The sequence below is a fragment of the Exophiala bonariae genome (genome assembly GCF_035927105.1).
Source record: "Exophiala bonariae strain CCFEE 5792 chromosome Unknown scaffold_15, whole genome shotgun sequence".
Taxonomy (NCBI): Eukaryota; Fungi; Ascomycota; class Eurotiomycetes; order Chaetothyriales; family Herpotrichiellaceae; genus Exophiala; species Exophiala bonariae.
In genome coordinates this window covers 197,085-223,990 of record NW_027042490.1, presented here as the reverse complement: position 1 = coordinate 223,990, position 26,906 = coordinate 197,085, and the positions used below count along the sequence as shown (strand labels likewise).

General features: G+C 49.2%; 7 protein-coding genes across 7 annotated transcripts; 4 read left to right on the top strand and 3 right to left on the bottom strand.

The window, feature by feature from the left end:
• Positions 1-1,471: 1,471 nt before the first annotated feature.
• On the bottom strand, positions 1,472-3,065 carry LTR84_003052 (uncharacterized protein; the record flags this gene model as incomplete). Its single annotated transcript, XM_064846647.1, has 4 exons — positions 1,472-1,557; positions 1,609-1,747; positions 1,798-2,979; positions 3,057-3,065. The coding sequence occupies 4 exons, from the start codon at positions 3,063-3,065 to the stop codon at positions 1,472-1,474; spliced, it is 1,416 nt and encodes a 471-aa protein (XP_064705627.1).
• A 1,379-nt stretch (positions 3,066-4,444) lies between these two features.
• Positions 4,445-6,886, bottom strand: LTR84_003051 (uncharacterized protein; the record flags this gene model as incomplete). Its single annotated transcript, XM_064846646.1, has 1 exon — positions 4,445-6,886. The coding sequence occupies one exon, from the start codon at positions 6,884-6,886 to the stop codon at positions 4,445-4,447; it is 2,442 nt and encodes an 813-aa protein (XP_064705626.1).
• A 666-nt stretch (positions 6,887-7,552) lies between these two features.
• On the top strand, positions 7,553-8,221 carry LTR84_003050 (uncharacterized protein; the record flags this gene model as incomplete). The annotated part of the gene is made up of 1 exon (XM_064846645.1): positions 7,553-8,221. The coding sequence occupies one exon, from the start codon at positions 7,553-7,555 to the stop codon at positions 8,219-8,221; it is 669 nt and encodes a 222-aa protein (XP_064705625.1).
• Positions 8,222-13,590: 5,369 nt separating this feature from the next.
• Positions 13,591-15,171, top strand: LTR84_003049 (uncharacterized protein; the record flags this gene model as incomplete). Its single annotated transcript, XM_064846644.1, has 1 exon — positions 13,591-15,171. The coding sequence occupies one exon, from the start codon at positions 13,591-13,593 to the stop codon at positions 15,169-15,171; it is 1,581 nt and encodes a 526-aa protein (XP_064705624.1).
• A 1,873-nt stretch (positions 15,172-17,044) lies between these two features.
• LTR84_003048 (uncharacterized protein) lies at positions 17,045-18,107 on the top strand (the record flags this gene model as incomplete). Its single annotated transcript, XM_064846643.1, has 3 exons — positions 17,045-17,110; positions 17,187-17,227; positions 17,297-18,107. 3 exons carry the CDS (start codon positions 17,045-17,047, stop codon positions 18,105-18,107), a joined length of 918 nt encoding a protein of 305 aa, XP_064705623.1.
• Positions 18,108-18,965: 858 nt separating this feature from the next.
• Positions 18,966-20,567, bottom strand: LTR84_003047 (uncharacterized protein; the record flags this gene model as incomplete). Its single annotated transcript, XM_064846642.1, has 1 exon — positions 18,966-20,567. The coding sequence occupies one exon, from the start codon at positions 20,565-20,567 to the stop codon at positions 18,966-18,968; it is 1,602 nt and encodes a 533-aa protein (XP_064705622.1).
• A 743-nt stretch (positions 20,568-21,310) lies between these two features.
• LTR84_003046 (uncharacterized protein) lies at positions 21,311-26,513 on the top strand (the record flags this gene model as incomplete). Its single annotated transcript, XM_064846641.1, has 3 exons — positions 21,311-22,855; positions 22,907-23,002; positions 23,052-26,513. The coding sequence occupies 3 exons, from the start codon at positions 21,311-21,313 to the stop codon at positions 26,511-26,513; spliced, it is 5,103 nt and encodes a 1,700-aa protein (XP_064705621.1).
• Positions 26,514-26,906: the final 393 nt, after the last annotated feature.

Sequence of the window (26,906 nt, the reverse complement as noted above, 5' to 3'; positions counted from 1 at the left end):
ACCTAATTATCTCCTCCAACATAACATCAACCCGAGTCGATACTAGGAAGTATGTAGGAGACACTGGTCTTCAGTGTCCAGTATTAGACTCATACCTACCTGCCTGCCTACCTAGGGTAGTTTAAATAATTTCCTCCAGCATATCATCCCACAACCCAGTTCGACCTATCTAAGGAAGAGACACCGGTCTTTGTGTTCATCATTATTGGACTCATACCTGCCTAAATGCCCAAGGAAATATATAGGAGATAAAAGGGAGCGCGGGTGGAGTAAGTGATTTCTCCCACTTCTCCCAACCATGGACTCTGGTTAGCGAGGCGACATGACATGACATGACATGACATGATGTAACGAGACGAGACGAGAGCAGGGCTGTCAGTGTGAGCAGAGCATCGCATAGCGTAACGTAGCATAACATAATATAGCATTTCAAAGCGGCGATGGTGATAAGCGGGTACGACTGAGGGACTGAGGGACTGAGGGACTGAGTGTCGGAATACCGGGTTAGGTAGGCAATGATGATGATGATGAGGATGATGATAATGATCTCAATGTGCATCCTTTTCGTTTATTCGGTGACAGTGTCCACTGAGCTGAAGGGATTGCTTGCAAGGTTTGATATTCGTATGGGAGGAAGGGAGGCTTGATGGGATTGGGATGGATAGTCTAGAGAGTACAGACTCAACACACCGGCCGGTGAGTGAGTGATAGGAACTTCTTTTCAAGTCAAGGCCATTCACAAACAGATCCTTCAAGTTCCGAGATATTGCTTCGGGGGCCTGAGAAGACACATACAAGGCAATCAGTCTCCCCTTGCCATTCATCCCTTCCGGTTCAATCCCATCTCCGCGCCCATGTTCTCCGAGGTGGATTCAGTGCTCAATTCGAGTTTCCCATTTCAATTCATATGACGCCGTGTCTTTCGCCGTTTCAGAGTTCCCCATAATGACAAAAAAAAGCATACCCCGATTGGCACAAAAAACCCACTGTCAAAGTAAGTAATAGTTGACTCCTTCGCAATCCCCATCCATCCACCATTTTGTTTGTCCAACGCTAAAGGTGCGATGAAAAGCCAGAAACAGAAAATCATATCCACCCATAGTAGAGATTGCTCGCGGTTGACCTGGTTGAGGGGGTCAATCTCGTCCCGAGGCAAGAACATTATCGAGAAATGCGCAAGTACAGCAAACTCAGATGCACAGCTCGCTCGCAATGGTAATAGGTTCTGTTATGACCGGAAGGCTTGCTTTTTGTCGATTCGGTGCCGTGATAATAATGTTGATGCTAATTCTATTTGGATATCGTGCTTTGATCGTGATAAAGACTGATACAGACATGAAGCATCATGACCTTCGATAAGATTCAGTCGGTTGATAGTCTGTACCATACCAGCTTTTGAGAAGTGGAGAACAATTCTCTATTTCCTCAAGCAAGGTACGACAGAGTTCATTGACCAGATGGTGATGACATGCTATTGCTTGGTATCGACCAGCGACACACCACCTCCTCGTAAGCTGGAACAATAGTCCTTAGCCCATTTCCGAGAGAGGATCGATGCTGTAAAATGTTAGCATCCATGAGACGAGTTCAATCAAAGTCAATGCTTACCCTTGAGGAATTTCTTGCTTGCGTATTTCTTGAATAGTGCCTCGTGAGCAACTGGAGCCTGAAGATAATCGATCAAGAGTTCGAAGACAGGCAGAATTTCTTCTTCGGAATAACCAGCAAACTTGGTGAGAGTAGCATCCTAGAGATTGTTAACAATCATGAGCAACAGGGTGAATCAGAACAACATACCCAGCCACCACGATCAAGAATCATTCGAGCGAGGTACATGGAAGCAGCAGCTATGTGACTCTGTTTGTATTCCAAGAAGCGATGGTCCACGAGACTGATCTCCATCAAGTACTTTCCAAGAGTTCGGGTGTGGATATCATAGTTGTCGGCCTTTGAGATTCTTCGCAAGAAGTTCATGGGGTTGGGATAGCTCAAGTCATATTTCAATGTGGATAGAGTATATCGTTCTGCACTCAAGACTTCGTCGACTGTGAAGCCATCATCGGCGACGTGAACAAAGTTGCCAACGTGAGGAGAAAGAACTTCTTCGTACTTGGAGGCGATGAACATGGCGGTGATACCGACGAGTTGCAGCTTGTCGAGAGGCACGACTTTCTGAGACAAGAAACGGTCGACAATGTTGACAGCAAGGAACAAGGTCTCGGGCAACAACCTAAAACGAGTGTGAACCTCGATCAGCCAGTCAACGAGAATGCCTCTCATCTTCCATTCCAGGTCGTCTTGATGGTCCATGTAGTTGGCGTTTGGTTGAGTGACTTCTTCCAAGGCCATGTAGTATTCGAAGATTTCACGCACATATTCAGCACACATGGAAGGATCATCGATGTCTTCAGCGTCAAGATCAGCAATGATGTCTGTGCCATCATCTGCTTGGGCAGTCTCGATATCTTCCTGAGTGCATGACTTCTTTCGAGGAGGCTCTTCGACATCTGGGGTGGCATCTTTGGAGGAGGGGATAGTCGATGCGGATGTTTGGGTTCGCTTCTTCTGATGTGCACCTGAACCACTTCCCGGTTTCTTCAAATCGGAAACCGGCTTGGGTTTGACATTGTTGTCCTTGACTCCAAGGGCGGCTCTCGACGAGTTTGTTCTGGAGAGTTTCTGAACACCGCCGGTTGACTGGGCAGCTTTTGACTGAAGGCCAACCTTTGTAGCTTTCTTTCCTTCTTGAACGACCTCGATACCTTTGGCAGCATTGGTTACATCTCGTAATGCACGTTGACGTTGTGCGCCAGTCAATGTGCCATTGGCAGACTTCTTTGTCTGAACCACCTTCTTTGCATTGGAGGAATTTTCTTCGGGGTTGGAGAGACCGGCGGCCTTTGCGCGTGTTAGACGTGTAGATTGGGCGGCGACATTCTCGTCGTTCTCATTGTTACCGACTCGCTGTCGGGTACGTGGCTGGAAAGTGTTTAGTAAGTGGTGTCAAGTCACGCGTGGTATACCTGTCGAGTGACGGGATGGTTGTGTATACTTACCAGAACCATGGTGTGCGGAAGACGCCGTCGTGGCGAGAGATGGTGAAGGTAGAAAAGAATTCGGCTGCAAGTCCAGTGATTAGGACGTGTCGAGAAAGCAGTCAAGGACCTGTGTTTTGTGGTAAATTAGCACCATGAATTGAAAGAATTCCATATAAATGGGGAATGACGCACGAGCTTTTCTGGACGTGTCTGGGCCTGAGCTATGTGAACCAACTGGCAAGCAGTTGTGATGTACGAGGATGTCTGAGGGAAGCTTGAAGAGCTCAACAACTCGAATGGATTGGGAGGAAGTGTGTTGGTTGGATCGAGGTAAACAGAGCAGAGGTTGCTGGGGCGTCGCGTTGGAGGATGGGAGAGTGAAGGCCGTGGCACGTTGAACGCGGCGGAAGGCTTCTCTGTGATTATTGAATTGGAGAATCAGGAGATTGCTTGTCAAAGAGATTCAGAAGTAACAGATGCAAGTGATAGAAGCAATGCACTTGAAATCAGAGAGGAGGGCGCGTAGGGAAAACAGAGAGAGGATTGAAGCATGCAAGTTGGAGGTGGTTGACCCGTGTAGAGAGTACATACAGTAGTAGTGGTAGAAGAAGAGGCTCAGGCTCAGGCTCAGGCTGAGAGTTGGTTGACAGAGTTGGAGTGGAGTCTGTCGAAAAGAGTTGTTTTTCCTTGGCAACGGGAGTCGTCGCGCTCAAGTCCAAGTTGACTTTGGTCGGTGGTTAGTGGTCACCTGGGCCGGCCACGGCAGTGCCAGTGGTTCAGGTTTCGTAGGCGCCCCGCAACGCCTAACTAGCTACCTAACCACTCTGAGGGAAGTCTGAAGAGTGAACTCGGCTGGAGGAATTGAAAGGTAATGTGATGATTCTAATGAGACGAAGAAGAGGATGCTGCAGAGGATGTTTACAATTCCCACCCAAAATGAAACACGTTCAAGTTCTGGAGGTAGCAATAAAGAAAGAAACGTGTATGTGTTACAGGTACCTGGGGGAACCACCAGAAGCAACGCGGAAGAAGAAGCTCTTCCACTTTGGCGGGTTAGGTTAGGATCCAGCTCCAAAAGTCGCGCCTTCCCAATGTTTGTGGAGGGGTTGCACCTGGCAACCATCTTTTTCGTGCCACCCTCAACCCCACCTTCCACTCGAGCTAGCCTTGTCTTGCTCCGAAACCTCATGGACAAGTCTACTCGTACGAGTACAATAAAGCATGACGGAGATGATCATTATTGTATGGTAGTCATGACGAGCATCTGCCATTCATCTACAATTCAAGAGAAAACCATGTCATACAAACCGCACGCACGTACTTTGACGCGATGCTGCCATATCCGAGCCATTCATGCACAATCTAACTTTTGACCGTTCCCGCTTCCGCTTCCTCGCAAACACCACTCATCGTCGCAAAACCGGCTTCACACTTCCCTCCAAAATCACTCCTCCTGGAATTTCCTTATCGTAGATCCGAGAGCCCGTCGTGTCGCCTTCCTCCCACCGGGCAAGCAACGCGTTGCTCTCCACCGGCTTGATATCCGGACGTGCAGTACCAATGGTGATGTGTGGAATCGCGTTTGCACTCTGCCAACTAGGCCCTCCTTCTCCGGGGAAGATTCGTACAACAATGGCCATGACCCGATCATCCCAGACCACTCTCTCGAGCTTGACTCTAGCAGGCCCCATGTGAGGTTCCAGTTGATCCTTGTACTTCTTTTCCTTCTTTGCAATCGCCTCAAGGTATGCACTGACATACTGTTGCCATAGTTCCGGCTTCTGCACGGCCGATGCTCGGTGCATCAAAGTAACGTGAAACTGAGATTGAACCCGTCTCATCTGTTTGAGCGTATGATACATGCGACCTACTTCCGCGTCTTGCTCCTTGTCGAAGACTGAGTTCAAAACCGAGTTGATGTTGGTGACCGAGACCACAACCCCAAAGTACTCAAGCTTGCCCATCAATTGTTCTGGCGTTAGTTCTTTGGCTGGTTGAGGCGCCGGTGACTGTTGCTTCTGGTTCTTGTTCCCTTGGGGTGCCTTGTTGAATGAGAGGTCGTGCTTGGTCGTGACTTGATTGCCCATGGAGAAATCAATCGCTTGCTGCATCTCTTCATGACTAGGCATCTCATCAGGAAGCAATCCGGGGTACGCATTGTACAAATGTGTGATTACAGTCTCCAGGTTTTCCAAGCTACTGGCCGTGACATCCAAGTTGATGACCTGGTCAAACTCCGAGTCTGGGTATGAGCGATCACAGCCCTGAAATCGATCGAGAAACCCTTCCATGATACCCACAATTTCTTCCGTGCTCTTGCTGCCTGCACGGATGGTTTGGTGATTATCCCCTCGATCAAGTACTCGCTGACGTGTCACCTTGCGGATGTCATTGAGCATTCGATTCTTAGGTTCATGGACATAGTGGAGGGCAACAAATCGAGCATTGGGAACCACCTTGGATACATCAGTGATGATCTGGTCTCGTTCTCTCTTCTGGTGGTTGTTGCGGTCCGCGATCACCACTCGATATGCAGCCATCGCACTGGTGATGGCGTAGGCAAACTTCTGTGGGCGTCCCTTTTGTCCTTGGATATTGTCGTTCTGTACGTGACCAAAGTCGAACAACTTGACCAGTGCCGTTGCAACCGTGGTTTTGCCACATCCGATGGTGGCAATTGGTACCAGTACAATATCTCGTGGCCCAGAATTGTCGTCAGCACCATTTTCCTCTCCCTGCTCTTGCGCGATAATGTCGGATCCTTTCTTGCCAATCTCTGCGAGGAACCCATCTCTCATCTTGATGATACCATGGTTTTGGTTGTAGAGCTTTCCCAGTTGTGGGTCTTTCACAAGTTGTCGCCGAGCGTAGAGCAAGTATTCCTCGGTGATCTTCTTGTGCTTCTTGAACCGTGGAGGCTTACCGGCAATAATAGCTTTGGTTGCTTCTCGCCATTGTCGGTACATCAAGTAGGGCTCCTCAAATTTGTACTTGAAGAACCAATCTGTAGACGCATTTCGACCACTCAACTTGCATCGAACTACAAATCCTTCAGTGTCTCTTCCATCCCATGAACCCGTCTCGGCACATTCCTCCAAGAAATTTCTCACTTGACTGATTTTCTGTATCATCACATATTGGGCCTTCTTGAAACCCCAGGTATCTGCGAACTGATGAACGTCTGGCCCAGACATGGTGGCAAATTCTGGTCGGTTGAAATTGATACCATGTAGATAGAGGCCGGCGAGATCAGGGGGGTATTCCAGAACATGTTCTTCAAAGTCGTCGTCACATAGTTCTCCCACCGCAGTTGCGTTCATATCTCTCAGTGTCCTGGCCAGGTCATGGGTGGTCTTGCCAACACTTTCGACATGGTGCTTGACCCATTTCTCGCCAACCATTGCGTGACTCTGGGCTACATCTGAGCGTGCACCTGTCGAATGTTTGCTGCAGACGAGAAGCGTGCCATCTTCCAATCCGGAGATGAAGATGATGCATCCATTCTCCTTGACACTGAGTTCATAAGGGCCCATGGTATCTTTCTCGATGTGTTCCCACTCCGTGGATGGGACTTCGTTGACATTGAAGAACTTGTCGTAGCCTCTCACGGCAATCTCGGGGGTGCCATCTGCTCTCTTGGTGGTGAACAATCCTCGGGCGTAGGTTGGAAGATCGTCACGTTTGTAATCCCAGTCGTTGAAACGCCAGGAGTCAACAGTGATCTTGGAGCCAGTGACATCGAAGGTGGTCTTTTTGCAAGAGAAGCTTTTCTTGCCGCCTTTGCCTTTACCCTTGGCGGTCTCTAGGGTTTGCACGAGTTGAGAGATTTGGTGGGGGTCTTGAGACATGGTGGTTGATTCAAGGGCAAAGCCCAGAACACGCAGCGATTCTTTTCAGCAGGAGGAACGGCCAGTACAGAGTGACGGATAAATTGAAACTGCAATTGATGCAAGAGATTAAAAAGCGAATGTGTTGCTCGAAGAATGGTTGTGTTGAAATATGACGATGGGGAAGGCTGAGAAGTGGAATATTTATGTCATATCCGAGACTTTGTGGCCGACAATTGAACTTTGAAAGGAAGGACTGAGGGAGTCACCAGCCTGTTTGCTCAAGGCGAAAGGGACTACTACTAAGTGTGACTCACACGCGATGTTCAATCTGGGAGTGTCAATTCACTTTCGAGTCACGATGGCTTTTTGCTTGCCCATCCACCGAATTGCTAGTGTGAAGTTGAACTCAGCCTCATTGAAGCATCCCACTAGCTCTCATAGGCTTCACCGCAATAATAACTGAAGCTCAGCCTTGTCGGTCGAGATTTTTCCGGATCGGAACCCTCCTGGCCCCACTAGCCACCAGCTGGTCGGAAGACCCCCTCATTCAGCCACAAACTAGGGAATTTATTTCGTAGACTGAGGACTGATTTCGGTCATCCATCCACCAATCTTCCTGCAACGTAGAAACTACAGATCTCTGGACCACCAAGTTGACCACCGACAAGACCTCTCCTATTAGAGATGGCATCCCTCAATCCCTTCCTTTTGGCAGCCGTTGTCCCTGATCCCGATCCCCGATTACTGCCCCTCCTCCGCTCGCAGCCAGCCCTAGCCTCCGCGCAAGACGCACATGGCTATTCCCTCTTACACGCGGCGGCCTCTTACAATCACGTCAACCTGCTCAGATTACTTGTGAATGAGTTCCACGTGGATGTCAACTTGACCGACGAAGACGGTGAGACATGCTTGTTCGTTGCCGAGAGTGTAGAGGTGGCGAGGTGTTTGGTGGAAGAACTGCGCGTGGATGTGAATGTTAAGAATGATGAGGACACAATTGCGGCGGATAAAATAGAGTCCGAGCAGGACTTTCCCGAGGTCGCTGCATACCTCAAAGTCCATGCGGGCGTGTCTACGAGTTCCACCTCTGCTGGCAATGTGTCATCAGTCAACGGTGCACAAGATCCGCCCGCACTACCGCCGAATGTGACTATAAATGTCAATTCGTCGACGGAGGACACGCCGGAGCTGGCGCAAGAGCCGGACCCCGAGTTCAGAAGGCGCATAGAGGAGCTTGCAGGGAGAGAGAACTTCCATACCGACGAGGGTCAGAGAGAATTGCGGGATTTGATCACTGATGCAGTGAGAGGGGTGGGCAATGAAGAGCGAGATGTTCGTCGTCGTCTAGGATGAGTTGTGGAAATCTGCTCCAATGTTTCACACTGGAAGAGGACATAACACCGAACAAATGAGGCGGCAGGGGACGTCAAGGTGCCACAACGGTGACCGGTCAGGCTGTAATTGGATTACTGGTTGACCCCCACGCATGGCGTGGTGCAGAATATGACAAGCACGCCCCTTGAGAACAGATCAGTCGTTCATCCACGCGGCTACCCGGCCTCCTCCCACCCTGGCAGCAAAGCGCAAACCCGTGCTGCCCATGGGGAAATAGCTGACTAGATACCAAACCAACGCGACGAGTTGCACAATGGATGAGATCAAGGTCAAAATAGTGGAATGAAGCTAGGGCAGCAGCAGTCAGCAATGTGTTCTGTACTACAGAGAGGTGGGATGTCATGACTTACACCGACCGCAAAGTAAATGGTCATGACAATGGAACCAAAGTAAGCGGCAGTAAAAGGAAGACGAGGACCGGACATGAGATGCGTGGCATATTGATAGGGTCCCATAAGAAAGGCCCAGGACGCGATGAACAGTACGGAGCCCACAGACCACCTAATCAAGACGCGTCAGTCACACTCAACTCTAATCCAAGACACATGCGCATTGTAGGTGTTCGATAGTTGGAAGGGAGGGCTGCCAAGGGTCATGTCCTGGTTGAAATGCATGGACATAGACATGCTGACATCATCATCATGGGGTAAAACTCCGTCACATGGCCTTTGAGCCCGTTGATGGTGGTGTGAAGTAAACATGAAACTTACAGTATGGCGAATTTCCGAGGCTTCAAGGATAGGACTGGGAAAAGTGCGAAACATATCACAAAACAAGCCAACGCGGCCAGATTGCAACCACCAAATACTAGAAGGCGATCCCATCGACTTACTGTTGTAGTCATGTTGATCAGTGTATGCTCTCCCACAGTAAATGACAAGGCTACTGAACGCCGAGAGATGCGAACTTACAAGCAAACCAGCCTTCCTCTTCTTCTCTTCTACTTGGCGCTGGTAATGGTGCCCCAGGAGCCTCATGTGTTGGTAATTGAACGAAACCATTGCGACCAAAGGGATTGAGTTTGGACAAGAAAGGCGTTGAGGCATTGGTGCTGACGGGTATGTCTGGGTCTCGTCTAGACCAGCCTAGAGAGTTCATCGAGTCTCTGAAAGAATTCGAAGCCATCCTTGATGATCCGCGGCGTTTCCGATGTGTTTTCCCTTGTGCTGAATGTGATGGATAATGTAACACTCCGGTTCAACCAGTTTTGGCTCAGAAAACCTGAATTGAGGGCTTCTTCTCGAGCACTGACCCTTGAACCTTGTTTATGAATTTTGATACGAATGTAAAAGAGGAGGCAGCAGACAACCCGTGGGGTCAAAGTAGGCAAGGTCGGATGTAAATGGGACTGATTCCAAGGCTGAGGAGTTAAGCAGCCCGGGCACTAGCGGCACTAGTTCAGGCAGGTAGATGGGCGGAACAGGTTACCCGTGGCAAGGCGCGTCGAGAATAGAGGATCGAGACGTGTCTGGGGGTAAGTGAAGGCAGGCGCTGTGGAAACTGGCGGATGAAGTAGGAAGAATGGAAATGGCGGTTGCCTGCAGGTTGTTTTTGGCAATGGTGGCCTTCGGGGTTCACCGATCGACAGCTAAGAGAGCGGAGATGGTGGTGCAGTGGCAGTGAGGGTGGTGGCCAGAATGAGAGAAAGAAATGGACAGACCACCACTGCGGCCTGTATTGGGTGAAGATCTCGTCAAGTGGCTAGATGCTGGCTTGTGGTCTGGGAGGTATAGGAGGTACTTTGCGTCGGGATCAAGCGAGGCGTCAAGGTGAAGGACAAGCTGAATACGGAGTATGGGGGGTTACTTGGTGTATGCTGGCTCCTTGCTGTTGAGTGTCGGTACATATGAAGATGTTGCTAATATGAATGGTGAACTTGAAGGTTGGAGGGTGTCGCAGGCCCGTCACTAACTGAATGGATCTGACAATCCGGGGGTACGCCAAGTTTCATTTCCACGCCACTGCGTACGGGCTTTGCATGAGTTCCAAGGTTCGATGGGGTTTAGCGGCCAAGTGATAGAGACAGCTCAAGGACCAAAAGAGAACTCGAACAGCCCAACCACCCATGTTCGCTTCTCTCCCCCACTTGTTCTCCAATCACTGTTCGAGGCATTACTCCTTCACGGACTGGTCAGTCGCTAGTATATCACTTGCATACTGACCGTGACCCTTGCCTGGCACTGGGTGATATCTGGCTGAGCACCCTTTCGGACTGAATCGCCAGTGCTAGCTTCAAAGAACAAGCACAAGCGTCCGGGACTAGGACACAGGCAAGAGGCGACCCTTGGGTAGGTGCCAGAAGCCAGCGGTACGAACCATCCGTTCGTGTGTACGGCTGAATGCAGACTTCGCTTTCTCGGTTGACTCGGGTCTCTTCCCCAAGGAGCTTGTCTCATTGAAGTGACACGGCATGGACCACTCTACGCGTCCTCTACGAATCGTTGGAATGTTACATTATGCTCGGAGGTGACACGACATTCCTCTGGTCGATCGAGGGAAAATGAATCCAACCCCCGATAGCATTCCAACGGGCAGGACATGCCCAAATGGTGGGCATCATGACAGGGTGTACCAAGTCGTTCGTTGATTTTCTGGAACATGCCTCCACGTTGGATGGTGTCTCTGCACCCTTCAGCCTTGGGTCATTGACAGGCCGTCATGGCTTGTGGCTTGTGGATGGTTCGGCGAATGATCACTCGATGGCACTTGACCTTGTCGACAGACGGTGCAGGATATCACTTCCGTCGTTGGTCAAGTCATGCTGCACAAGATGATAAGAGTCATTAGTGTCCGTAGCGTCCGATGGGTGTAGTCGGAAGTGGCAGTGCGATGATCATCTGTTGATTGAATGGCCAAAATGACCATGAGATTCCCGAGACACGGCCAGCATTTTGGAAGTGCAAGAGTCATCGAGAGGAAGACGTCTGGGAAATGGTATCGCCTTTTGAGCCTTGATGCGGAGTGGATCTGAGGCGAGTATTTAGTCGTGTTGACATGGAATCCTTCGAGTTGGAGTGCCTGTGATTGAGCGAGGGTCCACCCACCACGCACTAATGTGCAGAGATACCAAGACTCGTATGTCGTCTTTGCCTGGTACAGCAAGGTATTTTCGTGTTCGAGGTCTGATCAAGCAGGTATCCGTCCTCTTTGGGGCTTGGATGCCTCATGTGGCTGCGCCGCAAACATATTCCAATCCAAAGTAGGTTGCAAGTTGGCTCAAGGATGAAAGAGAAGACCCTGAACGATTGAGGATGGTGTAGAGCCTTGCATACATATAAAAGGCGCCGGATGACCTTGCACCGTAGCGAGAGATATCCGTCTGTAACTAATTGTTCTTCTCACTACTGCCATCCATCTTAGGCACCTGAATTTGTTGTGAACATCCTGAGAAGATACCACAGTGGCCCACCTGTCTTATCCGACTAATCCTTTGTCAAGCCAACACTATCAATACCTCGGGGTGGCGATTTGATTCAACTCATACTGTACTTAGACGCTTGATCCCATAAGCATCGGAAGCTGAGACTGGTCCGAGGAAGCGAGACGAGCGAACAACTCGAACATTGTACTTGAACGCGGGGTTGAACTGCCAAGACGCTCACGATTCAAGTTTTAGCTCGGACGACTTAGGCTCCGAGTGCCCACTATCCGTACCCGGTAAGCCTGATCTCATGCCTAAGAAGTCCGAAGCAAAAGGCCCTTAGGCCCTAACTTGCACCTAAGCCTGCGACGTTTGACAGGTACTGACTGACAGATGCAGCGATTGCCCTTCTGAGGCTGGTACTGATTGGCACCTTTACCACTGTCACCGCCCAGAAGCCACGGTGCACGAGTCCCTGTTGCCCTGTTGCTGTCACTGTCCGGAGGGGTCCTTACGGGCATTGCCACTTCTCACCTCTGCCCTCTCCGTAAGTACCAGTACCAGTGCCTGGAGGATGACGATGACTCTTCTCTTCCTCTTCTAACTCGAACCAGCAATTTATCTCTTCCTCGTTCTGTCCTTTGTCCTCTTTTCAGCACCTCATCACGATCCACGACCACTGCATCCTCGTCCGTATTCCACCCCATCCTCCTTTGTCAAAACTCCACCAAACAAGCATCTACAATCGATTCTGCCTCCAACCGAGAACCAACGACGGCGCGAGACGGGCCACCGCCACTTCTCCCACTTTCTGACCCTCGTCCAGTTTGCGCGTCACCCTCAGACCAACCAGATCGTGATCTCTTCCGACTGCCGCACTGCCTCTCTGGCTCAGTGCCCACCGCCGCCGCACCGCCTTTGACTCGAACTCGAGCTACTCCAGACTCAGAACTCACCCTGCTCACACCCTTCCCAACTTTCCCCTCGATCCATCCTTCTGTTCCCGAATCCAAACTTGATCCCCAAAACCTAACCCTCGACTTTCAGAGCCTTGCACTTTTTGACCTTCATCCTCGACTTCTATCTATATACTCTTCTGCCATCAGCTCGAGAACAACATCGCAATCGTAATCGAGATCCCGGTTTCTTCGGTTACTGCACCTCTATCCTTCTTATCCGCTTCGTACGCAGCATCGTCTCACCTCCCGAATCCGCAACCACCCAAATCCACCCCTCCTTTCAAATCTCAATCTCATCCACTACCAGTGATAGTCCTCTGTTTGCGACAAGCGGACGGGTTGCCTGAACTTGAAAGTTATTGGGGTGCATATTGTACCATCTCATCATCGCTGCCCTTGACCGTTGCAGCATTCCGGACAAAGGCCTGCGCAACAACCCCAAAGAGGCAGTCACTCTCAAGAGGTCATAACCGACTCGGCGACTCCATCTCCACGGTTCTGTCCTACGACCATCTGCCATTTTGTCTTACACCTGCGTTGTGGGAGCCTCGCCTCGTTCCGCCTCTGCGTCACTTTTGATATCGCCTATTTTTTTTCTGGGGTTAACGGGACGGGATATCACCGGCTGCGCTTGTCTATCACTGCAACATTACCACCAGCCTGGGCCATTGCTTACGGCACTTTCTGCAGTCAGATTCGTTTGTGGATTGGCCTACTATCTCCTGCGCCTCTACGGACCATCGGCTTTGGATCAACTTTGGGGCCCCCCTCCGCTCCCACATTCTTGGGAAGCTTCCGCTCTTTGATATCTACCCCGCTGGGTTCACCTTGATATCTCTGTTGAATTTCGGTTTCACAAATCCGATGGCTTGAGTTGCCTGGTTGCCTTTTTCAGTGAAAGACATTGGGCAATCCCGCCGTTATTTTCAGTCCCATCTTTGGAATCAAACATTTCTTTTCTCCTCGTCAATTATTACTCCTGGACCATGACTAACTCCTCCGGCACGATGCCGTACATCAAGAGCGAGCCTGATGATTTCGGCAATAATCCCAACCGATTCATGCGGGCGCCGAATTATGGCAACGCCCAGAATTATGGAAATCAATTCAACAATCTCCAGGATGGTGCTAGTATAGATCCATCTGAGCTATCCATGCAGAACAACTATGGTATGAATTACAACTATGGAGCTTCCAACATGTCTTCGAGCTTCAGCATGGGTAACTCCGGCTATGACGACAACGAACTACTCGAAAGTCTCGACTTCACCAACCCACAAGGCATGCTTGATGACTACTCCAACATGCCACAGCAGAACAACACCAACCGAGTGGCAGGATCCATACCTATGAATCAACAGATCTACTCCACTACCCCAGATGGACCTCCCATTCAAAGTCCTTATCTGGCTGGCTTTGACTATTCTCAATTTCGACAGATGAGCTCCATTCCAACACATATGTCACCCCTGTCAGGCTCACAATTTGCCAAACGTCCAAGTATGCAAAGCGCTCAGCGAAAGTCATCAGATCAAAGATCACCTTTGACACCACGAACATCACAAATGGCCTCTCTGCAGATAGGAACTCCAGAGTCGGCAAATATCGTTAATGGACGACCAATCAGAGCTCCCAGCATTCAAAACCGACACTCCAAAACTTTGTCAGGCCAGTATGATAGCACGCCAGGCAGTCTTCATTCATACTTGGACTCGCCATTGTCTTCGCCAGGCGGAGCACTTCATCATGCAGGCATCTCTGAAACCCTTGGTTCAGGCCATCATGCGTCATTGCCTGCCAAGGTTGAGAATGGTCTCGGCACCAGCAACGCAGAGAATGCCGAAGCTAAGAAGCGTCGTAGAAGAGCTTCACACAATGCGGTGGAGCGGAGGAGACGTGACAATATCAACGAACGAATTCAAGATCTATCACACCTGGTCCCTCAACACCGACTCGATGATGACAAGGTCAAGAAACAACTTCAGAACACGGGTCCATTGTCACCGACCCTTGGAGCTGCTAGCATGAGTCCACCAACGGCGGGTAGTGCTGCTGCCTCTATTCTCGCGGGTCCAGGTCGCAGAACAGCAGGCAACATCACGATTGGTCTACCGCTGGACGAGAAAGAAAAGGGTCCAAATAAAGGTGACATCCTCAATGGATCTGTGAGTTGGACCAGAGATCTAATGTGGGCACTGTACCACAAGTACCAACAAGAGGATGAGCTCGCGCAATACATCACCGGGCTTGGAGGTTCATGGCCATACCAAATTACTGATGAGGAGAAGCGTATGCGTTCTGAGCTCATGGAAGCGATGGAGAAGAATGATCCGTCATCATTTTCCTATTCTCGAGCAGATGGAACTGGACTTCGAGTGCCTCAACATACCAATCTCGCAGGTGATCGGATAGCGCCAAATTCAAGTCTGAGCCCGCAAAGCAATTTCGAATTGAGTCCTGGTTTCCATAGTGGCGGTAGTGGCACCAACAGTGGCAGCAATGGAGCTGGACAAACCCAGTACTGGCATTCGGCTGGACATGGTGGCATCAGCTTTAAGGAAGAAGATGAATTGATGGAGATGAATTGACACGACAATATTACTGTGAACGAAAGCAGCGAGACTGACGAGATGTTATGAAAGATCTGAGAGAGACTTTCCTCTTTTTTCACACCAACAGGGTGCAACTACAATGGTTCATTCATTGTCATCAAATGCATTTTATCACGGCGAATGCGCTGCGAAAGTATATGAGGGACGGTTATTTTCTTCATGGTCGGGTCGGATGAATCGCCCACCACGTTATTGTTCTCCGAATTCGTTTGATTTCCAAACTAGGGGGAGTGTTTCTTGTCCATAATCTTTTGAGGATGGAATGGGTTCCTGTGCTGATCTTTGATACCCCCTCGTTTTTCTATATCTCCTCTTCTGTTTTTTTTCTTTTCCTACACCGCTATTGAGGGTGCTTGATGTGATGATGCAGAGTCTCAGAGTCGCAAAGGACCTAGCCAACTACTCATCACACGCACGACACGGAGTGTTGGCCCTGGTGATTTGTCTAGGCAGGTACCTAGGTAGTTTAGTTACTTGATAGGAAGACCTGCCTGGAATGGGAGGTCATAATAATTTACACTTCTGGTCTGTTGAGTTGTTTAAGGTGATTTATACCTCTCTCGCTGCCTGAGTCCGGCGAGACGGACAGGAAGTATCTATATGTGTGTATGTCCACATCGACTGTGCGCTCTTTTCTTTTATTCACCGAGGCCCCCACTCGTTCTTACTTGGTTGGCAATTGGGGACTAGCTATGGCTAGGGCACCCTTCTCTCATGCAGTGGTCGACGGATAAAAGCTCGGAAACATTGACATGCCATCAACGAGAGCCTCGCCGCTTTTTATACTCTCGGAGCATCCCAATTAAGTAAATGCGATCCTGCCTCTAACGGACGGCCATCGGCGTCACCCCTGGAGATCACATGTACATTATATATCCTCTCCTCCTTCCGACGACCCGGAGGACCAGGAAGAAATCCGGTGAAGATCTCTACATCGTTCTGATCAACCATGGAATACTACTCTGGGATCCTAGTGGAAAAGAGACAGACAGCCAGTCACAGAGGATCCGTATTTTGATAGTGTCCAGTCCTCGGATACGGGAAGGCCACCATGAAACTCGAGACGTTGTCGAAAAGCTAGGGTTCATGCAACGAGGCTGCCCGCGTAGTTTGAAAACTCATATGACGTACCTGGACAAGCCAAACTCTATTCGCGAGTATGGCCAGAGAAGGATAAGTGAGGTGGGTTTACGTTTTTCAAGCTGATCCATTACCACTTATAAAAACCCGGTGATGAAAGCCCGACCCAAGGTCATTTAGTTTTGGCCAGCGTAGCATTGACGATTGAGGCCATCAACTTCGGTGGTTGATCATAAGGATGACAACGGATATATTATATCAGGGTGGTCTTCCAATAATGAACTTATCGCTCGTGCCACACAAGGTCGATCACACATCGTGCAGACAAATATACATGTCCATTAGACAGGAGAGACAGACTTCGCATTCTTGAAGACTGATGATGGACGTTCTCAGGCTCTGTGAAGAGTCGAACATCAGAGAGCTATCCCTGCTGCTTGCTTGACTGCTGAGTTGGAGATCATGATTGTTCAAGCTGTGGGGAACAAGGGGGGAGATGTGGGTGATGAGCGCTGAGCTCCGGGGTCGGATAAGATACCGGTGAGGCGGAACCATTTTTTTTGTTTTTATCCGAAGCTCCGAGTGCTTGGCACTCCCTCTCATCGGTGATTGACTGCTCGTGATCAATCCGATCGTACATCGCTTTACTTTTTCTGAGATAGGCCTTCGTCGTTCCTTTTGTCGTTCCTCACCTGCGCAGCCACATTCGCAGTTCACTTCCAGGCCGATCATTGCACGTCCCAATTCTGTCTGCGCACCAACCGACAAGATGACAGAGAAACCTTTACCTTTCATCTACCAGTTTGGTGCTGGCGCCATTGCTGGTGTCTCAGAGGTACGCCCGCGCCCTTCATATTAGAGTTGTATGTGAAAGGGTCCACGTGCTATACTAACTCTCATGTTTACTATAGATTCTCTTGATGTACCCACTAGATGTCGTCAAGACAAGAGTGTGGGTCTCCCTCTTCCACACCTCCAGACCATGATGGAACTCAAGCTCACACGTCACTTCTCCTTATAGACAGCTCCAGGGCAAAGCACCCGTACCCGGTCAAGATTACTACACGGGCATGGCAGATTGCTTCCGAAAGATCGTCAAGAATGAAGGACCAGCTCGTCTCTACCGAGGAATTGCAGCACCCATCATGATGGAAGCACCCAAGCGAGCCACCAAATTCGCAGCCAACGACTCCTGGGGCATCTTCTACCGACGGTTGTTCAACGTGGAAAAGCCCACCCAACCGCTCGCCATCCTCACAGGTGCTACCGCTGGTGCCACTGAAGCCTTCGTTGTCGTTCCTTTCGAGCTCGTCAAGATCCGCATGCAAGACCCCGCCTCCGCCAGCAAATACTCAGGTATCGCTGATTGTGTGCTCAAGACGGTCAAGAATGAAGGTCCTCTCGCTCTCTACAACGGTCTCGAATCCACTTTGTGGCGTCACATCCTCTGGAACGCTGGTTACTTCGGCTGCATCTTCCAAGTCAAGCAACTCTTGCCCAAAGCAGACAAAAAGGCAGAGCCCACCAAGGCCATGCTCATCGATTTCACCTCGGGTGCCATCGGAGGCACTGTCGGTACAATTCTCAACACCCCCATGGACGTCGTCAAGAGTCGGATACAGAACACCAGCAAAGTCGTTGGTCAAGTCCCCAAGTACAACTGGGCATGGCCTGGTCTCGGAACGATCATGAAGGAGGAAGGTTTCGGCGCGCTCTACAAGGGCTTCATCCCCAAGGTTCTCAGATTGGGGCCAGGTGGCGGTGTCTTGCTCGTCGTCTACACTGGCGTCATGGATTGGTTCCGAAAGATGGGTGCCAAGCCTGTCGAGTAGATGGCTTTCTGGTGTGTTACTGGTGACGGCGACTTCCCGAGGAATTGCTTCTGTGTGTGTGTGCGTGAGAGAAAGAGACCTTCCTCTCCACGAATCGGAGAAAGGATTGAGATTTGCAAGGAGAGGTGAAACAGGGCAGCGAGAAGACGATGAAATTCAGACAACAGTGTAAATACCCCCCCAACACACGAAATAGACCGCAGTGAAGCCATATGGACTCGACTTGATTTCATTTTGGGAGGACAGGTGGGTTTTGGCACGGGAAATACATACTGCTTTCCATGGGTTTGACCTGTACTACCACTAAGTAAGCTACTACTGCTACTCGAAGAAATAGACGCATCCACCACACCCCCAAAATACAATACAATACTTACTGTCTACTCAATGTTTTGTCTTCGCGGTTGTGAGGGAGGCTGGGAGAGTGGAATCACTGGACATTCCCGATTGAGTGAGCAAGGACTACGGTTGGAAGGAGACAGAAGAAATTGAAGAACGAAGATGAGGGTGTTGTTTGCAAAGTTTTTGTCGAGTCCTAATACATACATACATGAGATGCTATTCCTGTCGCTAATCCCAAAATGCCCGCTGCCCAATGCCGAGTCCTAATGCATTTTCTCCAATTCTGATGCTGATCCTAAGTTAGTCCTGCTGTCCAGCCCCGATGAAATCCAAGATTGAGAAAAAAAGATAGAGGGATGAATATGCTCTCCCGTGTTGAAAGGAGAGATTGTGTTCGTACAAACGTCATCTGCCATGGGCCTGCAATAATGATATGGGGTTTTGCGCCTGACAGGCTGAGCAGTCTTCTCTGTCGGGTAAACTGCTGAAGTGCTGTGACCTAGCCGACCTTAGATTTCAGGTCGCACGCTTGACGAACCATCTGGAGTGCGTGCCCAGCTCGAGTTCGATGCTGACTTTTGGCAGTGGTGGGACCGATGCCTGTCGTTTTACCGCTAGCTCTGGGTCTGACCCTGAGGTTTCGAGCTTGATGGCTGGCGGTACTGGTACTGCCACTAAGGATTGGTTTTGCCCGAGATCTCCATTATTTTCTGCGGGTAGATCTTTGCCATTCAACTTGATCGTAGGTGTTCTGTCCGCGACTTTCGGTCGCATTTCGAGTGTCTGTTTCTTAGACTTCACTGCCGGAGATCTGGACGTGGCCGACATTGCTTTTCGGATTTTTGTTCTCATCATACTCGAGTCGGAGGACAGATCTCTTGAATTCTTCAGATTGAGGTTGCTGTCTTTCTCTTTCAATCGCTTGAGCTCGGCTTTTTCAGGCGTCCACTTGCGGTCATTGAGAGCCGAGGACCAACCCGCGCGCCGGCAAATCTCGTCGACGATGAGATCACATTCCCCAAGGAGTTCTATGTCGACCTTGACCCCCTCTCGCTGACACCGTTCCTTGCTGATCCATATTTGAGGCACCGTTGGTGGGATCTTGAAGGGAATTTCGTTGACTGGGTTCACTTTGAGCGACGTTCCGATGATGACTAGAAGGTCGATCTGGCGTTTATCTGTCTGGAGCCGTGGGCCGTACGTATTGGACAATTGCTCACCGAAGAATGTCATGTCCGGCTTCAATAGACCTTTCTCGAAAGGTTGTTGGTCCTCTTCCGAGTCGGTATCTTCATATTCATATCTCTTGCGCTTCTTCTTGCCACTTCGGCCTCTTGGGAGCATACTCCGCCTCGGTTGCGTCTTGGGGTCATCTTGCAATGAGCACTTGCAGACCGGCAGCCCTCCTGCATGCACTACGGGCATGTATTTCCTGGCAGACACTTGCTTACCACAACTCATACACGTTGCCGTCGACAGAGTACCATGGCAGTGTATGAGTTTTGACGAAGAAATTCCAGCAACGGCCTCTAGTCCATCAATGTTTTGGGTGTAGTTGGTCAACAACTTGTTTTTGGCTTGTAGTAATGAAAGAAATGCGTGCGTGGTACTGTATTTGGGAACGCTATGTTGCTCGGTCGACTTTGAGCCGTCCCTGGTATTCTTACTAGGCACAAGACCTTGCATTTTAGGGAAGATCTTCCGGGCCTGTTTGAAGAATGTCCTAGGATCTGCTTTGAAGTTGTCAATATGGAACAGATCCTGAGGGTCGGCGTATGGTGACCCTTCCAGTAGATCGTAGACGCCATCCTTGGACCGGAAATCCGGAACACCGAGTGATGTTGAAATACCAGCTCCGGTCAATACAACGATGTTCTTGGACGCCTTCAAGAGAGACACAGCATGATCAATGGTATAAAATTGATTCAATCTTGGACGAACTTGTACTTTCTTGGCTGGTGATCCTATGCGACGAGGTGGCAATGAGGATGCTCGAGGATCTCCTTCTATTTGTTGGATGCGAAGGAGTTTCGCTGGTGAAGGTCTTGATGGTGATGCATTTGAGTCAGTATCGACGTCCCTGTAACGAGCTGGAGAATGTGGGGCCGAAGAAGTCATGTTGAAAGACCAGCGCACAAGGTCAAATCGAGAAAGGCACTCCTCTTGAATCTCAAGCGCTCGATCTCGCTCGTTGGTAAAAGGAATGCAAACGATAGTTGAATATGGTTTCAAGGTCGTTGGAGGTCAGCCGGAAGTTCCAAACGGGTCTCGCGGCTCAGCCTGTCATACGAGTCAGGCTGAGATAATGCCGATTCGGTAGAGAACGGCTCTCAATGAAAATTCCAGTCTTCACGAAAGGACGAGGGCCAAGCCGACTCATATTTGACGGGCCTAGACACGGTTCAGGCGTGAACCGGAAGTAGATAGTAAGATGCTAAAGTGTAAGTTGAGATAATCTCATGTTGTGGGGATAAGAGGTGCGAAGAAGCTATTCAGGCAGAAACAAGCAATGAGCTGAAGCCAGACTCGTATGGGTGTACGGAGCCGTCCCCTGAACCTCGAGTTGAGGCTGTGTTTGTTCAGGGATGCTCCTGCAGTGTGCCATGTTATATGATGTCATCGGGCCTGAGATCATGTGATCGTGTTTGGGACGCTTTCCAGTTTGACGCGTCTCGGCTTCTTTGGTCGCGTCGTGTTTAGTGCAACCAGCAAATGGCCTTTGCATGGTGGGACCTGCAAACCATTGCCGCCGACACAAACAACAAAAGGGCATCTTCTTCCTTTCATAACTTGGACTGCCCCAAATTACCTAGCATCATCAATTCGGCCATGCGGACATCAAATCGCTTGCCATTCTCACCATGCCCTCGGTACCTTTCGCCATCTCGTCACAGTCGAGGAAGAAGTTGAAATCCTTTCAGTTTGATGAGAAGTTATTGGCAAACAAAGAAGACAAAGAAAACCAACGTCTAGAAGAGGTGGTGCTCGCTATCATGCCTGAGGATGTCTCACCTCCGCGTCCCGCTGCCCCGGAAGACAGTTTCCCACGTACTCCAGCAGTTCGAATACCCATTGAAGACCTGATCGCAAACACTGAGGATGCTTTCAATTGTGCCATCCCTATTACAACTCCCAAAGACCATGTGTCCTGGCAATTATGTCCGGACAGCTCTGATGCATCAGCAGCTGCTAGAAGTACACAAAGAAGTCGAAAGCGTGCACATAGCTCATCACCAACTTCATCTCAATTAGAAGTTTCGGAACATTTTTCAGCCTCCAAGGAGCCTTTGAACCTCGACGTACTAAACAAATCCCTGCGCACACCAAACAATGACCCAACGCAAGATCTCTGGAATCGCTATTCTGCAGCCAATGCTTCAAAAGCAAACCAGGCTGAACCAACATTGCCTCCTTACGCCCATCTCTTGCCCTCCTCCCCACAGACTCCAAGCACTGCAAGCAAAGATGGTGGTTTACGTCGTACACATAGCTGTGGAGTTGAATGGCCCACCTCAATGCCCAAACGCCGGAAGACAGATATAGCCGAATCTCACGGACGGACGAAAGATCTGTTTGCTGGTTCAAGAAAAGACATTCTAAGTCGAGACTTATCCAACAATACTCGTGTGGGCTTGCTCCTGGACAAAATTCAGCGAAGTCTTATCAGCAAACCAATAGCTGAGGAAGGTCCATCGAGTTCGTCTCCATTACCCGATCGACGATCTCAAAATCTGATATCCCCTACCCGGCCCAAAAGTCGAGATCGACCAGCAGAAGCTGCTGTCGTCAATCCAGACATTTCGATGCAAAGACCTTCACCACTGAAAATGGATGCCAAAATTGATCAGACCTCCTTTTCTGAGTTCAGTGAGGATGGTCTCGATCTTGAAGCTTTCGAAAGTGTTGAGCTGGAAATTGCTCAGCAATCGCAACAACAGGTGATGGACGGTAGTCCAATAACAAACGACACGACTAATGGATGTATTACAAGGGTCGACGACCTTACTGCACAATCAAAGACTACAGGAGCCTCTCAAGGAGTCGGTTGCCACAGTCCGCAGCTTCAGGCAGTGGCTCTACCAAGAAATTCGCAAATTTATGACCACGAAACGAAAGCGCCTAATGAAGACGAGTTCGTTGACGAATTTGATGATGACGAAGATTTGATGAATGATCTCCTTGATCTAACAGCAAAATATGAATCTCAAGCAAAACACAATACAGATAATGAAAGTATCGCTTTGAATCCTCATCCGCCCCGACAAGAACAACCTCAAAACACCACTGGGCATTTGGAAAGTCTTGACGAGTTTGAAGATGCCTTTGATGATGATGACGAATTATGGGATAACATTGCAAAAGCTACACCTGCTAGTGGGACAATAGCTGCTGGTAGCGCAAATACTGTACGTCTTGAATAGCAATTTGCTTGGTACTCATGCTGATAGTGTATATAGAATTCAATGGATAATCGAGCTATCAAGCGTTATCTTATCATTGATGTTTTCGAAAACCAGTACGAGTACAAAGCTGGCCGTACTCGCCCTGAAAAAGTCAGTAACACCTGTACAATTCCTTTTTTGCGGAGCTAACGATATTCAGATGCTCTCAGTCAAAGACGAAAAGACTGGTATGCTTTACATAATTTCCCTGCGTGATTCATGGTATGATACTCGATGTACCAAAGGGTCATACGTGCATGTCATTGGCAAATTCGATCGCCTTGGTCAATGTATTGTCAATGATGCAGACAATATGATCATCCTCCATCCAGATCATCTGATATCTTCGACTGTGGTGGGTGATGCATTCACCTGTATGCGTCGTGCTGTCCTTCAAGATCGTGTCAAAGCAACAAGCGCAGCGACAGCCCCACAGGTCTATGGACACATTCTCCACGAAGTCTTCGGACAAGCACTTCTGCTCAACAAGTGGGATCCTGACTCATTAAGAGAGATCATTGACAAAATTCTTCCTTCATTTCTCGAACCTTTGTACGAAATTGGCGTACGAACGCAAGATGCCACAGAATACCTTTTGAGCAAGACGCCGGAAATGATGGCATGGGCCAGTGTGTTTGTTAGTGACAATTTTTCCGACGACTCTGTCATCCGCGATCGCAATGGTGTTCTTGTTCCCACCAAAATTAATAAGGTCTTGGAACTTGAAGAGCATATTTGGTCTCCAATGTATGGCCTCAAGGGAAACATCGATGCCACAGTTCAAGCCCAAATGAAGCTGCCAAACGAGACAACAAACAGAACCCTGGTGGTTCCCCTGGAACTGAAAACTGGGAAGCGAGACAATGTAGAACAACATCGTGTTCAGACTGCTTTGTACACACTCCTTCTCACAGATCGATATGATATCAATGTGGCCTCAGGTGTTCTTTACTACATGGAGACCTCAAAGACGTTTCGAGTGGAAGGAATACGAAACGAAATCCGCCATATGGTCATCGAACGCAATGAATTGGCATGCTATGTTCATGACAAGCTGGCCCTGCCACCCATGATCAAAAAGGAACATATGTGTAAAAGTTGCTACTCAAAGTCAGCCTGTTTTACTTATCACAAACTCTCCGAGGATGGCGATGGCGAAACTAGTGGGCTTGGGGAGAAGTTCACTGAAAGCGTCAACCATCTTTCTCCAATCCATCAAACCTTTTTCAAGAAGTGGGATGAGCTTTTGACCAAAGAGGAACGAGATACCATGAAATTTCGTCGCGAACTATGGACCATGTTAAGCTCAGAACGTCAAGCAGTTGGGCGTTGCTTTTCGGAAGTTGTCATTCTGCCTGGTTCAGTGATTGAAAATACGGAAAACTCGAAGATCAACAGATTCGAGTACACATTCGTGAAGCATAAACCAGTAGCAGGGTTTTCTTTCACAGAGTCTCAAATTACCATTGGGGAACCCATCGTCATATCTGATGAGAAGGGCCATTTCAATTTCGCGGCGGGCTATGTTACTAATGTACGTCCGACGAGAGTGGTTGTCTCTGTTGATCGCAGATTGCAATATGGACGTCGACGGAAGGCAGGTTTCCACCCATCGACTAATCAAGTCTTCTCGGGCACTTTAGGTGCTGATGATACTTCGTCCTCCTCTTCGATTGATTCTGATAATCCCACTCTTTACCGCATCGACAAGGATGAATTTGCCAATGGAATGGCGACTGCACGAAATAATATCCTCCGCATAATGGAGAAAGATCTTTGGCAGGCGAAGGAACTGAGACAATTAATTGTCGAGAACAAGCCACCAGAGTTCAAAATCTCTCCCACAGCTTACAATTTGACTGGTCCTGCTTCCCAGCAGAATTTGAACGGCGACCAACGCAGAGCGATCGAGAAAGTCATGAGTGCAAAAGACTATGCTCTGGTACTGGGGATGCCTGGTACAGGTAAAACCACGACTATTGCTCATATCATTCGAGCACTAGTATCACAAGGTAAATCGGTCTTGCTCGCATCGTACACGCACACAGCGGTAGACAACATTCTCTTGAAGATCAAAGATGATAAGATCCCGACTTTCCGAATTGGAGCCATCAACAAAGTCCATCCGGATATCCAATCGTTCGCGGACGTATCAGGGATCCCAAAAAGATCCCTCGAAGATCTACATGCCTCATGGCAGGGAAGTCAAGTGGTTGCGACCACGTGTCTTGGGGTTAATCATGGTATTTTCAACGCTCGAACTTTTGATTATTGCATTGTGGACGAAGCCTCACAAATCACTCTACCCGTTTGTTTAGGACCCATTCGCATGGCTAAAACATTTATTCTGGTTGGTGACCACTATCAACTTCCACCACTTGTGCAGAACAAGGAGGCACAGCAAGGTGGCTTGGACGTCAGCTTATTCAAGTTGCTCTCAGATGCCCAACCGGACTCTGTCGTCAATCTGGAGCATCAATATCGCATGGCAGAAGACATCATGCTGCTCTCTAAAGAGCTCGTTTACTCGGGACGGATCAAGTGTGGCAACGAAGCTGTGGCGAAGCGAACATTAAGCATACCGGCTCTGGAGGGTGGTCTTGCCCTGCACCATGTAACCGCGTTATCCCTGCCCAGCACGGCAAGCTCTTCGGCAAATGTCTGCGTCTCAAGCAGTTCGTGCTGGCTTCGTAAATCACTTGCTCCAAGTTCTCGATGTCTTTTCTTGAACACCGACAACCTTTCGCCTCTGGGAAGTCGGCTGGAGACTATAGCTGGGCCTCGGATTACGAACTCAACTGAATCAACATTGGCCGTACAACTCGTCACGACACTGATAAGTTCAGGAGTTGCGCCGAAAAACATTGGGGTGATCACCTTCTATCGTTCTCAACTTGCCCTCCTTAGGAATGATCTCAAAGCAAGTGCTGGACGTACCGCCGCAAGCGAAGTGGAGATGCATACAGCAGACAAATATCAGGGAAGAGACAAAGAAGTCGTCATTTTGAGTTGTGTTCGAAGCAACGAAAACAACCATGTCGGAGACCTTCTGAAGGATTGGAGACGAGTTAATGTGGCAGTGACGCGAGCTCGAAGCAAGCTTCTCATCATTGGGAGTCGATCCACTCTAGCAGGAAGTGGTGTCCCAATACTGCAAGGCTTGACAACGATTATGCATGACAAGGGTTGGGTGCTTGACCCACCAGCAGGAGCGCTTGATTCGCATTCATTCATTGTGACAAGTCAAACTACTAGCGCTACCCAAGCGAGCACAGCGAAAACTCTCGAAAAACCTGTCCCTGAAGCAAAGGGATCCCAGCGCTCGCCTCGAAAATCCAACCCGTTGCAAGCAGTTGATGGTAATGCCTTCCGAAGCCCACAGACAACACCCGCCAAGACGCCATTGAAGGGCATACTTCGCAAACCGAACATCAAAACCCAAGGAAACCAGACGAGGAATGTTCAGAAACTGCTCGACACCCAGTCAGTCTTGAGAGATGTGTTTAACGAGCTTGACCCTGCCAACGACGAGAACGTCCAACACTACCCGAAGGAGAAGCACATCGCATTTGATATCGACATGGATGATGATTTTGAACCCGCGGATTTTGGTGTATATTGATCGATGCTTTTCTGTGCCTTACGAGACAAATGATTTTGCGTTGAGCTCAAACAAACTAATATGGCCTATCTTAAAGTGGTTGGATAAGTCTTGAGTGCCTGTTAGAAAGCTTCGATACATGTCATTAGCGTTGTTTGGACAAGAGAGCATTCGCATTTCTAGAGCGCTCATAAACCTGCATCAGCTAGGCATATGGATTTCCTTCCCCAAGTGGAATGCATGGCTACAAGTCCATATTAAATCCCTTTGAGCGTCTTAAGATTTGTCTACAATGCGTTCCACTGAATCTCACATAGTCATTCTAGCAGCAGTCAATCAGCGTTACATTGCACATTGATTCCCTCTATGCTGTGAGATGTTCTTGTTCAGGAATAGGAGACTTGAGCTTTCCAT